The following is a 12,036-nucleotide window of genomic DNA, read 5'->3' as shown; positions in this document are numbered from 1 at the left end:
TTTTTTCTTTTAACTTCCAGAAATTTCCACTGGACCATATCTTCATGCCTCACGAAATGTTCTGGATGATGGAACATACATTTAATTTCATAGTAAAGTACTGCAGCTGGAATTAATGTACAAGATCACTGCACAAACTCCTTTTACATATACAAGTATCTTCAGTGACAGCTAGATTGCTCATTGAAGTTTCTTAACAAAGACAGTTAAGTGGGGCAAAGTAGGTGAAATGAGGGGTTGCCACCCACTTTGTTGTGTGTAAATCCACATTTTTGTTTTCCTGTTGACTTCACCAAGAAAAGTCAATTGCAGAAACCTGAAGAGGAGTTATTTGCGACTTCCAACATGGCCCTCATCTTTGGAGACAGGGCCAGAGATGTGGGCAATTCTAGAGGGTAGACTGCAAACATGATTTGTTCAGAGGGGAAGGGGGGAATGAGCCTTGAAGGTGTAGTCTGTGCCTCTCCCTGCTGTACAGATCCAGTTTTCTTCTTACCCTCCACAACTAAAATCTCCATCCCTGCCTTCGAAGGAATGGGCTGTTCTGGAAAAGCTAACGCTTAAAGTCATAAATGGCTCCACTCCAGGCTTCTACAAATGACCTTTCCTGGTAAAGTTAACATGAGACTGCAGACCAGGCAATGACCTCTCGCCCCAGAACGAGCTTGATGCGGATTTGTTTTGAAACGTAAATCCAAGGTTCTGTATTGGCTTCATCCAAGAGGTTTTTATGCTTTCTGTAAAGTTGAAAGATGTGTTCAGTATTTCGAAAAAAAATCTACCCATCAGGACTCCAGGGAATACCTTGACTTGATCTGCAACAGCACTGTTCTTTGAACTGGAGAAGTTCCCTCAGGTGTTCATGGAAATGTTCACTTTGGTATCAACTTAAGACTCACTTGCATAAGATATGCCCAGTGTGCTATTTCAATAGTTGGCTGGTCTTGGTATCCTAAGGAGTGCAGTTGTTCTCAAACTGCCACAATCTATAAATTGTAAACTGGACAATGCCAGATTTCCAGCTCAAGCAGAACAAATGCCTCAATCCACTCCCCAGCACTACAGGTATTCACTGCCAGCGGAGACCCACTGAAAATACAGGCAGTCCCCAGTTATCAGTGATGGTTCCGATCTGACGGGTTTGATGATACGCGACCAAGACAATGAACCAAAATTTTATTAAGTGGATGAACAAAACAATGCTCTGTTTCTCTAACTCAAGGGTTGTTTGCAACAAGTGTGGAGTGGCATATTTCATACCTGAATTCCATAGGTGGCAGTAAACTAGTAGTATATCTGACAGAGGGAACCAAACCTTTGCCCAACACAAAAACACTGAAAAATATTGAATCTGCAGGACTGTTAAAAATCAGCTTGTGCAGATCAGGCAGAGCTATAATTAATGGTAATACAGAGGTGTTTCTGACCTAGGCAAAGCTAGGATAGGTGATGCACCATGCCACAGGTGCCTGGTATTCCCTTCATATACTGTCAAGGCCTATTAGTCAATGTTGGGATCTAGATACTATCTAGATGGTAAAAGATAAGTCCTGATACACATGCTTTTCCCAGTAACTGCTCACCAAAAGTGCCAAAACATAAATAAAAATATTACAGACAAAACATATATTTACATTCCACAAACACTTACTTACATATCATCATAAATATACTTTAGTTCAGTAAAATGAGATACAATATTTACCAATAAACAGTTACAGTATTTCACTTACATAAAATTTTACAAATACAGCAATACTAAGCATTTTAATGGCTAAAAGAATTCAGCAGAATATTAATATTAAATTCCAGGATAAAAAAAAAACAATTTTTCTACAGGGTTTAGAAATTCACAAATACTGTGTTGGGGCTTTTCATCTTTGGCCTGTAACCATTGTTAAAGTGTATGTAACCAAAGCCTTCTGTACAAAAGCTGCAAAACTCTTAACTCTTAGATTTGATATTATACTACATAATTGCCCTTTGACACAATTATAATGCCCTATATAGCAAAACTAAAATGAAGTACTTAAAAATATTTACACTACATACACTGAATGAAAGTAAAAATTGCACATGCTCCCTTCACAGTTAAATACTTCTCCAAAGAAAATATGTACTGTATATGTTTTACTTGTTTAGCACCAATATCACTATAAGCAACTACAGTTTAACTGCTTAGGCTATAAGAGATTTTTATTAATACAACATATTTTTAGCAATGAAAAATAAGATCCTCTATAGTACTGACAACTAATGCTACCGACTGATTTTTCTTCAGCCCATCAAAACTACTTTTATAAAAACCTGCATCATTTGTGGGCTTCCTTAGCTCTGATATCAACACATTCTTCAATATTCACAAGTAATAATTAAATACAGTACTTCAATTCCCTTTCTATCCATTAAATCTTTATCCTCCAGACCAGTCACATTGTGACTGTGATAACTTTAATTGCCTAAAAATAATCCAAGGCAACCCACAAACTATGAAGATGAAGAGAGAAAGTGGACATGTCAAAATAATAAAAACATTGAGAAGTAATATTCAAGCCTAAAGCTCAATGATGAGAAGATAATGTTCCTGTAGAACATTTACAGTACTAATCTACATATAGCTGTACAGTATACATTAATAATCTGCAAGTGGGAACCAACGTTAATGAAGAAAGTCAAGATTACGGTGCTGTAATACTGTAAAAGCCTTACAATGAATTCTGGTAAGTATCCACAAGTCCCACAAGTTTTTCTGTTAAACTGGAAAAGATGGACCTCAGTTGACTTATTTCAATTAATGTGCCAGGAGAGCAGGTGTGATGGGTGCTGCCACTGCAGGTGTTGCTGTCCTCCAGTGCGCTGTCAATGAGGTGGCTCACCGTTGGATCTCCATAGAAGTAACTTATCCACCCTCTAACAGAAGTTAAGAAAAAGTAATGAGTTATAAAATAAAGGAAAACCAATAATACAGTAAAGAAAAAAATCACTGGAGATAAATCCAATCCTGTTAACGTAAATAATTTTGTTTCTAAGGATTTTTTTCTGATTTTAAGCAGTTGCACATGGAATTTTGAATCAATATACGGTACATACCATACTACTGCATTGTATATGGAACATTACCTCTGCTCTTGATAGTATCAATAACTGTATGTTAAGGAATAAAAATACTAAAGCATCATATTAAAACAAATAGTATCATTTATTAGCAGATGAAAAGACTATTTCAGTCTGTTTCACGACAAACAAACAACTTGGTTAAACTTACATCATCATGTCAGAAAGTTTCAACATCTTCAGTGGCCTGTACTGAAGGCTTTGGCACAGGAATTCCTTGACGCAAGAATGGTTACCCTGACGGTGTAGTTTAAGAACGGCTGCCAAGTCCCCTGGGACATCGAGGTTGTCCTTGACATCTTTAGTGACATTTCCTTCTCTGATGGTGGGAATATAGGAAAATCATAGTCAATACAAGATGGAAATAAATTATTTGGAAAATAAATTATTTTTATTTGTTCAACCCCGATAAAAGAGGAGGACTGAGAATAGGATATGCCCACTCCCTCTAAAATACAAAGCATTACTATTGAAGAGTTCAATAACTTCAGATAATTAATCAATAAAATAACCTAAAAGTTGTAACACAGTGCACAAAGATTAATTTAGGATAATGAAATCTTATCAATAAGATAAAAAGTTGAAAGACTGGGTAGTAACCAAAAAACATAAGAATGAAAAGAAAAATTGGAGAAAATAAGAAACAAAAGTCTAAAAATAAGATAACGGCTGTACTTTGAATTAAGATAATTAAAAAAATATGATCTGGAGGAAACTATTCAAACTTAAATGTACAAATTTTGGATGAGACACATTCATATAAAGACCGGGAAGTCCCAAACATAATCTACGTACACTTACTTTTCTTCAAGAATATGGATCATTCTGTCAACCGTACATTTTTTGTCCATGCTTATTTTTGGAGAGACCATTTGGTCTCAAACAAGCCCCTGTCTGTACATGAGTTGAAAGTTGACAATTTTCCTGAATACAATAAAACCTACCCAACAACATCAACGTTAGTGGTGGAGATCCAATTGTGAATTTTTGTAATGGCCTCAGGAAGGTCAGAGAAAGCAGGACTTTCAAGGTCTCCATCCAGGGAACGTCCAGTCACCGTTATAATCTCGTATACCGCTCTGATCAAGTACGCCGCTGTTGGAATGAATTAGAATATTAATACATATATGTCACAAGGCTTGTAAGCAGTTCCTTACGTGGAAACAACTGAGAATTTTTATACACAGCCAAAGAAAGTTTTGAATTTCTATCTTCTTTATTCCACAGTTTTGCTTAAAACCAAAGATCATTTTGAAGATTACTTTTGAGTTTTGTCCGACCCAAAGACCAAAAATAAAAACAATAACTCATAAATGACAGATCATTCAAACAACCTTTGATAAAAGGAATCTCAAGCAGATCTAATAAATAAGTTTGGCTTCAGCTTACTATCAATATAATCAAAATTTTTGAGTAACAAATTAATCATACATATACACATATATATATGTGTGTGTTTCAACCAAAATTAACTAAAAAGAAACTGTGTAAACTGAAAGCTAAGCAAAAGTAGATTATATTACCAGATGATTTTTCAAACTACACTAGACAACATGACACCTGAAAAGAACAGAGACGAAAGCCTTATCTCACCAAGAGTCAAGAGGGCGATGACCGTAACAGGATCGAGTGTGAGGGTAGAGCTTCTAGACTCAGCCCCTACAAGAACAGAAGCCATGTGGTCTAAGAAATCCCTCTCAGTTCTTGCTGTCAGTCCAACAGTCCGAAGGCTCTCCAACAAAGGTACGTCCAGAAGTACATCTAGGATTGAGGATGTTTCGGTGGGTGTAGAAAGTGAAGATGATGATGATGAGGATAATAATGACATGCCGGCCTTCTTAGTATGGTAAAGGTTCTTCATGAAGGACATTGTCGATAGGACATTTTCTACATTCTTCACGACGGAAAGGATTTTCTTGGTGAAGTCATTGGCCGTCCTGTGGTCATCACCCTCTTGTGATTTTGGGGGAATTCTGTTTCCAGAAATTGTGTTGACTCTCAAATGTTCGTCTTCTGCAGTTTCTGATTCCTCTGGAAGGTCTACTTCAACGTCAGCCAGTGCGCTGAATATATCGTCTCTTCTTCTCGTGTTATTCCTGTTGAAGGTGAATGTATCTAAATTAAAGGCAGATTTTCCCAGGTTTAAGGAACCGGAGGCTTGCTGATGATCTCTTGTTGAGATTGAAGTCTCCTGCTGAGCCCTTATTCTGCTTGTAGTCTCCTGCTGACCTCCTATTCTGCTCGAAGTCTCCTGCTGATCTCCTATTCTGCTTGTAGTCTCCTGCTGACCTTCTATACTGCTCAAAGTCTCCTGCTGAGCTCCTATTCTGCTCAAATCCTCCTGCCGAGCTGCCGTCCTGCTCAAAGTCTCCTGCTGAGGTCTTATACTGCTAAAAGTCTCCAGCTGGATTCCTGCTGAGTTCAGAGTTGCAGAATTATGCCTAAGGTCTGCCTTGTCATATTCTTCCCTGAATAAGGCTCCCAAAGGGCTAGTAGCTTCTGAACTTTGAGATGTGTACAAGGCCCCAGAATCAGGAGAGGGTTTCAGATCGAATACCCCATCGCCAAAGGCTTCTCTCAATGGGCTGAATGCTTGATAGAATGGATGGGTCGCTGATGACTCTTGTAAAATCAGCAGTGACATTACTGCCATCCTCAGTAATTCCAGTGGCTTCACCATTCTGTAAAAACAAACAAAATTACCTAGGGTCTTTTTGTTATAATTCATTCACAATCAACTTGCTTTTATTAGAGCCAATATCATTGCTTTTGGAAACATAACGATAAAACTACAAGCAATATAAAGGCTTTACCAATCTGAAATTGTAGGATGACATGCATAATGTCCATCCAGGAGAAGATATTGGCAAACCGACTGTTCTAATATTGGAGCGCTTACGATTGGTGGGCCCACCCGTCCGCCGACCGAAATCGGCGGAAGAACACCAAAACCAAAACATTAACAAAGAAAGTAATTCGGAAAGCTAAAGCAAAAGAGTAAAGGGGGACCCCATTGGGAATCCGGGGTTTTTGGGTGGGGGGATGCAGATACGAGTGGCGATAACCACCGAAAACTTTATATAAACGGTAATGGGGGAGCGTGTTGGGAACCGGGTGTTTTTGGGTGGGGGGAAGCAGAGTCAGTGTGTGTGGGAGGAAAATACGTAATGTAAAACTTAACAGTAGGTTGACCCCTTACTCTGCAACCGCGATGCGGGCAACGCTAGCCTACTACTCGCCCAAAGTTGGGACTGATTACCTATTCTGAATATGTTGGCCCCTTACTCTGCGAAACGCGGATTGCGGGCTATGCTAGCCTGCTTACCCAAATTTAGGACTTCTTACATATTTTACTCTACAAACGGGAAACGATTTATGTGTACTGTCAGTAAGGCCGTACCGGAACGGCGCTTCGCGCCTTATCTGCATATTTAAAGATTCTTGGCAAGCACGACATGTTTCGGCAAGAGGTAATGTTGTGCCGCACGCGCTAGCCACAGGGGTTACAGTGGGCAGACCAACCTAACAGCGTGGCTGGCCAGTCTAACCGCGGACAATCCACCATCTGCGAACGACTACATAGGTAAGTATCCACAGACGATCGATTTGTGTGTGCTGTCAGTAAGGCCATGGCAGAACAGCGCTTCGCGCCTTATCCGCATATTTAAAGATTCTTGGCAAGCGCGACATGTTTCGGCAAGAGGTATTGTTGTGCTGCGCGCGCTAGCCACAGGGGTTACAGTGGGGCGACCAGCCTAACCGCGGACAATCCACCATCTGTCCCAGTGATAACGAAGGTTTTGACCTAACCAAAGAAACCAACCTAACCGCACTTAGGATGTAAAACTACCCTAAATACATTATTGCACTTACCTTACACTTGAAAATCTAACATGTCATTAGAGTCGGAGAATTCTGGTAGGGCGATTCTGGGCCTTCAGACTGAGGGCGGGACGTCTACCACCGACATTTCGGTTTGAACACCGCGGTCACGGGTTTGTTGAGGTTGAGGAGTACTGCGGGACAAAGGACGGATTTTCCTTGGCGTTGCCTCTGCTTTCTTTAATGGGTAAGTGCGTTTAATGAGGTCGAGGAATGTTTTGAACGGGCAACCACTGTTATTAAAGTATCGTTTTTTAATGCAATACATAGAAAAATACGAAGGGTACAGAGATTTCACCGTACCACTCCGAGGCAAAACGTTTCTTTTTAAAACCCGCCATGTAGATTCGATAGTGTTGGTGTGTATGTTTTTGTCGGTTGGATCGACTAAGTGTAAAGAGTGATTGATATTTAAGTGCTTACTTAGTGTTGTGTATGATTTCCAACAGTCTGAAATAATGATTGAATCTGGGTGAATATTTCCAATGAGGATGGGAAGCAGGGTTTCGGCCGATCAGTCCTGAACGATTTGGAAAAACGTGTCCTTTGTTTCACGGTCTATTCCACCTAAAACCCAACAACCATCAACACGCCGACCTTTGTTGAATTTACGTTTGCCAAACTTTGACTCGTCAATTTCAACAATGTGGCCGGGTCCACCGATTTTGCGATTGTCCTGAACCAGAATGTCGATACAGACTTCCCGGCAGAAATTATACCAGTCTACCATGGTGTTAGGTGAACCGATCTGAAGTGTCATTTTCATAAAGGCCTGTGGTAGCTCGTGGATCCAGCCATAAATTAATTGGAGGATTGTGCCGAAATCAAGGTGTGAGCGGGAGAAGAAAGAGCCGTTCCGTATCGAGATTCTTTTACGACACGTACGTAAGCTGCAGCGCCACACGAAACTGTCTTCCTCTTTAACGAGGCTGACGGTTCCCACACTACACTTGTCGCAAGTTCCACTGAAATCGCCCAAAAGTCCACTTTTGAAAAGATATGTACGTAGTACATCAACGTCTTGACATAAAGTATAAAGGACACCGTAAGTAACCGGACTTTCAACCAAAAAAGCAGCGAGGGAAGGATGTGATGTGACCGGAGACGCCATGTTGACTGCTTTGAAAAACTCGCGGTCGCGGGACGCGGGGTCGGGACTCGGGCCAGGTGAAAAAGTAGTAGTAGTAGTGGATGGGATATGCCTTTGAAACGGCTCCCTTGCTTCTTTTATTCCTCCTTTGTTTGTTTGTTTGAACTTCTTCTCTCTGAAATACCACATTTCTTTTATAAAATCTTTCCTATTCTCCACTTCCTCCCTCATTAGAACTACCAATAAGATTATATTTGCTACTGATTCCTCTATTTTCTTGATATGGTTGCTGTATAAAGCTATATCTATTTCTAATTTCATTGTATGCTGACAGTAAAGTAAGAAATGTTCTAAATTTTCATTTTGTTCCTCACAGTATAAACATTTTGTATCTTCTCCTTTTATCCTATTTCTGTCATTTAATCCTAGTATACCTAGTCTGGCCCTACTAATCAGCATTGTTTTTTCAGTGTTGTCATACCAGATTTCTTCTCTATTTTCTTTATATTTTCTGTAGATTCTTAACGTTGACTTTTCATTCATTTCTTTCTGCCATGTTTTTCTGTCCCAATTGTTAATTATTTCTCTTAACTGTTTGTCTTTAACTGCTTCAATTTTTCTTAAGTTTATGTTTAATTATTTCATACTCTTTTACTTGCATTATCCAGGTTTTTTTTTTTCATACTGATCTATGGTTATCTCATATAGGAGCCTATTTCCACCATTCTTCAGTGTATGTTTCAGGTAGAATAGTTTATTCTTGATATCTCTAGATTGGCAGGAAGAGGCCCCTATTTCAGATCTTAACGCACAACTTGCTGTGTAACTTGGCACTTTCAAAATTGCTCTATATACTTTATTGTCTATCTTCTGAAATTCATTTATTGTTTTCCTGTCAAGTTTCATGACTTCCATTGCATACATGAATGAAGGCATCGCTAGTCCTTTCCAGTACAATTTTCCTATTTTTACCCTGCTACAGCTTTTATTGATGACTGCATTAGTCATGTTTGCCATCTGCTTTGCTTTAATTTGGGCCCTTTTTATCTGTTCTCTGAAGCAGTCTTTCATGTTGTTGATTGTTACTCCTAGGTATTTAATATTCTTAACTATTTTTATTCCTTCTATGTGCTCCATATTCTCCACATCATCGATACTGTACCAGTCGTTGTATATTAGTATGTTACTCTTGTCCTTGTTTATGTTTAGGCCACAATCACTTGCGATTTCCATAAGGGTTTTTATTGATTTTGTTATTTCTTCTAGTGTGTGCCCTAGTATTAACCCGTCGTCTGCATATAGTAGTGCCACTATCCTTATTACTTCATTTCTGAAACCTTCTGTTGTATTTTCTAATTTTTCTATTATCAGGTACGTTATTAATAGAAAGAATATGGTTGAGCCATTGCATCCCTGTCTTATTCCATTAGTTACATTTAGTTCTTTTTGTTCTGTATTGTTAAGGCATAGGCTTGTTACATCATTTGTATATATCTTTGCAACTGCATTTATTGCTTCTGCATGTAGCCTATATATTTCATCATGACCTCAATGAGCTTTTTCCTATTAACTGAGTCAAATGCTTTTTGGAAGTCTATTGATACTACAAATAATGGGTCCTTTCTTCTGTACGTTTCTTGTATGCAGTATTGTAAGATATATAGATTATCGATTCCTCTCCTTTGTGCGGTAAAGCCTGATTGCAGTTCATTCATTTTTCCTATATTTCTAATATGTTTTTCTATATTGGTTCTCAGGATCCCCATGAAGATTTTATATGATGCATTTGTTAGAGCAATTGGCCTTAGATCTTTGACTGTGGGGTTTTGTTTTTTGGGCGTATGTGTTGTTTTTTACTTAAACCAGCTTCTCTGCGTTTTCCTGCCCTTCAGTATGTTATTTAAACATTCTGCCAATTCTTTTTGTAGGTTGTTACTTTGTAAGAGTAATTTGAACAGTACTGGCTTCATTCCATCTGGTCCTGGTGCTTTATTTGTCTTCATTTTCTCAAGTTGATTTTTTACATCTTCTTCTGTTATGTTGATTTCTTCCATGGGTCTAATCTCTGTCTCTGTCGGGTCATACACTCCATGCATATGTTCTCTTAAAGATATATGGCATTTCATCTGCTGTCCTAATCTTTTCACTATTTCTTCCATTTCATGTTTGCACTGTTCTTTCTTGCTTTCATTCCATATCTCTCCTGTTTTGCTTTCTTCTTTTTGGTATATTGTTTCCCAGAATTTTACCAGCTCTTTCCCTAGGGTTTCGTCCGTCATCACTTGCTTAGTTTCATCGAATATTCTTATCCATTCTTTTTCTGATGTGGTCTTTCTTCTCAGCATGTCTATATATTCCCAGATTTTCCTGTGTCTATTTTTATCATTCATTATCTAATCTTTTCTTCATATTCTTCATATGCTTTCTTTATTATTATCTGTACTTTTTGTTTTTGTTTAAGATATGCTTCTTCATAGTATCTTTTTTCTTCTATTCTTGTGGCTTTCCTTTTTAATTTGTTATATATCCTTCTTTGGCTTATTTCTTTCTTTATTTCTTTGGTGACCCATACTGGTTCTATTTCTTCTTGCTTTCCTGTCTTTAACCTTCTTTTGATTATCTTCTCTAGGTTATTTGTTTTTGCTTCACTCATTGTTTCTTCCAACTGGGTTAGATCTCCTTTTCTGTCTTGTTGGCTTACTTTATACTCTATATATATATTCTAGGTATTTCCTGGTAGACTCTTCTGTAACTTTCAAATATTTGATTTCTTTTGTTTCATTTCTGAATGTTTTCCTTACTTTAGTGTTCATTTTGAATTGGACCTTTATGAGGTGATGGTCTGATAGATCATATTCACATTTTCCCTCATCTATCTCCATACATTCATAGTTTTTATACATATTTTGGTTGACTAGAGCAAATTCTATAGCACTGTTCTGATCTCCTCTACACCAGGTTATCTCTCCTTTGCAGCTGGGATCTCCATTTAATAGCGTTAGGTCATGTTTTTTCATTAGGTTCACTGTTTACTTTTTCTTCTTTCTTCTTCTTACCGTGACTGGGCCAGACCTTGACATCTCCAGTTTTCCGTGTTACATCAAAACACATCGACCAATCACTCATTTCTTATTTTACGGTACGTAAAAATAAGATTTGTTATCATAAGGATAGCAAATATTTCCAAGAACGTGCATAATTATACGATGGAAGCTTTCCAATGCAACATACACGCACTACAATAAGAATCAATAAATGGACGTGCCCGAATGATAAACATTACTGTTTCCTTCACTTCAACAAAGTTGCTTCTAAGCATAATCATGAGATTATCAACTCCCTGAATCATATTATGAGCCTTGCAACGTACTACGTTCCAGAGTTGCGCCAAAGCATCGACGTACACGTCAATAAACTACTTACGCCGCTAACGGTCAGTTCGTAACGGGTCTTTCGTTCCGCACAAAGTGGATACGCGGTACTACCAACGCGCAGGTGACCCACAGACACAAAAATGTTGAAGGCGTTTACACGCAAAATGTGCATTTTGAGAGTATATGCATATTTACACTCATAATAGGTATTAGACGAGCAGGAACGTTTCAGTTTCTTTTATTTTTCTCATTTTTTTAGCTCTTTACCGCAAACACGAGAATGGGGAGGCAGGAGCTAGTAAATTTCATATTGAGAAGAAAAAAAAACGTTGTAAATAAAAAATTACGTAAACAATCAAATGTTTTCATATTCAAGGCTATATATAACTTATCTAAAGTATATAACTGATGGAAATTTTGACACGTTCCGCCGCCCCCACCCCTTCCTCACCAAACATCCAAAAAATTTCACTTAGTTTTACAAAATAAGGAAAGAAATTTACAAAGCATTCAACATCCACGTAAAATAAAAATAAGAAATAAATCACCCAAAAATTTACTTAAAAGTTTTACGAA

General features: G+C 38.2%; 1 protein-coding gene across 2 annotated transcripts in view; it reads right to left on the bottom strand.

The window, feature by feature from the left end:
• Positions 1–1,609: 1,609 nt before the first annotated feature.
• LOC135197693 (uncharacterized) overlaps positions 1,610–12,036 on the bottom strand; it is an 11,940-nt gene continuing 1,513 nt past the window's right edge. The window contains exons 1-5 of one of the 2 annotated variants that reach the window (XM_064224714.1): positions 6,988–8,102; positions 4,708–5,795; positions 4,059–4,209; positions 3,266–3,433; positions 1,610–2,910 (exon numbers count right to left, since the gene is read on the bottom strand). In XM_064224714.1, the coding sequence (XP_064080784.1) occupies positions 2,706–2,910; positions 3,266–3,433; positions 4,059–4,209; positions 4,708–5,794 (1,611 nt within the window). In that variant the 5' untranslated portion in view covers position 5,795; positions 6,988–8,102 and the 3' untranslated portion in view covers positions 1,610–2,705. Of the gene's footprint in view, positions 2,911–3,265; positions 3,434–4,058; positions 4,210–4,707; positions 5,796–6,987; positions 8,103–12,036 lie in introns of those variants that run through there. The other variant, XM_064224713.1, reaches the window with a different exon arrangement.

This window comes from Macrobrachium nipponense, chromosome 21 (genome assembly GCF_015104395.2).
Source record: "Macrobrachium nipponense isolate FS-2020 chromosome 21, ASM1510439v2, whole genome shotgun sequence".
Classification (NCBI taxonomy): Eukaryota; Metazoa; Arthropoda; class Malacostraca; order Decapoda; family Palaemonidae; genus Macrobrachium; species Macrobrachium nipponense.
This window is presented reverse-complemented; position numbering and strand designations above follow the sequence as displayed.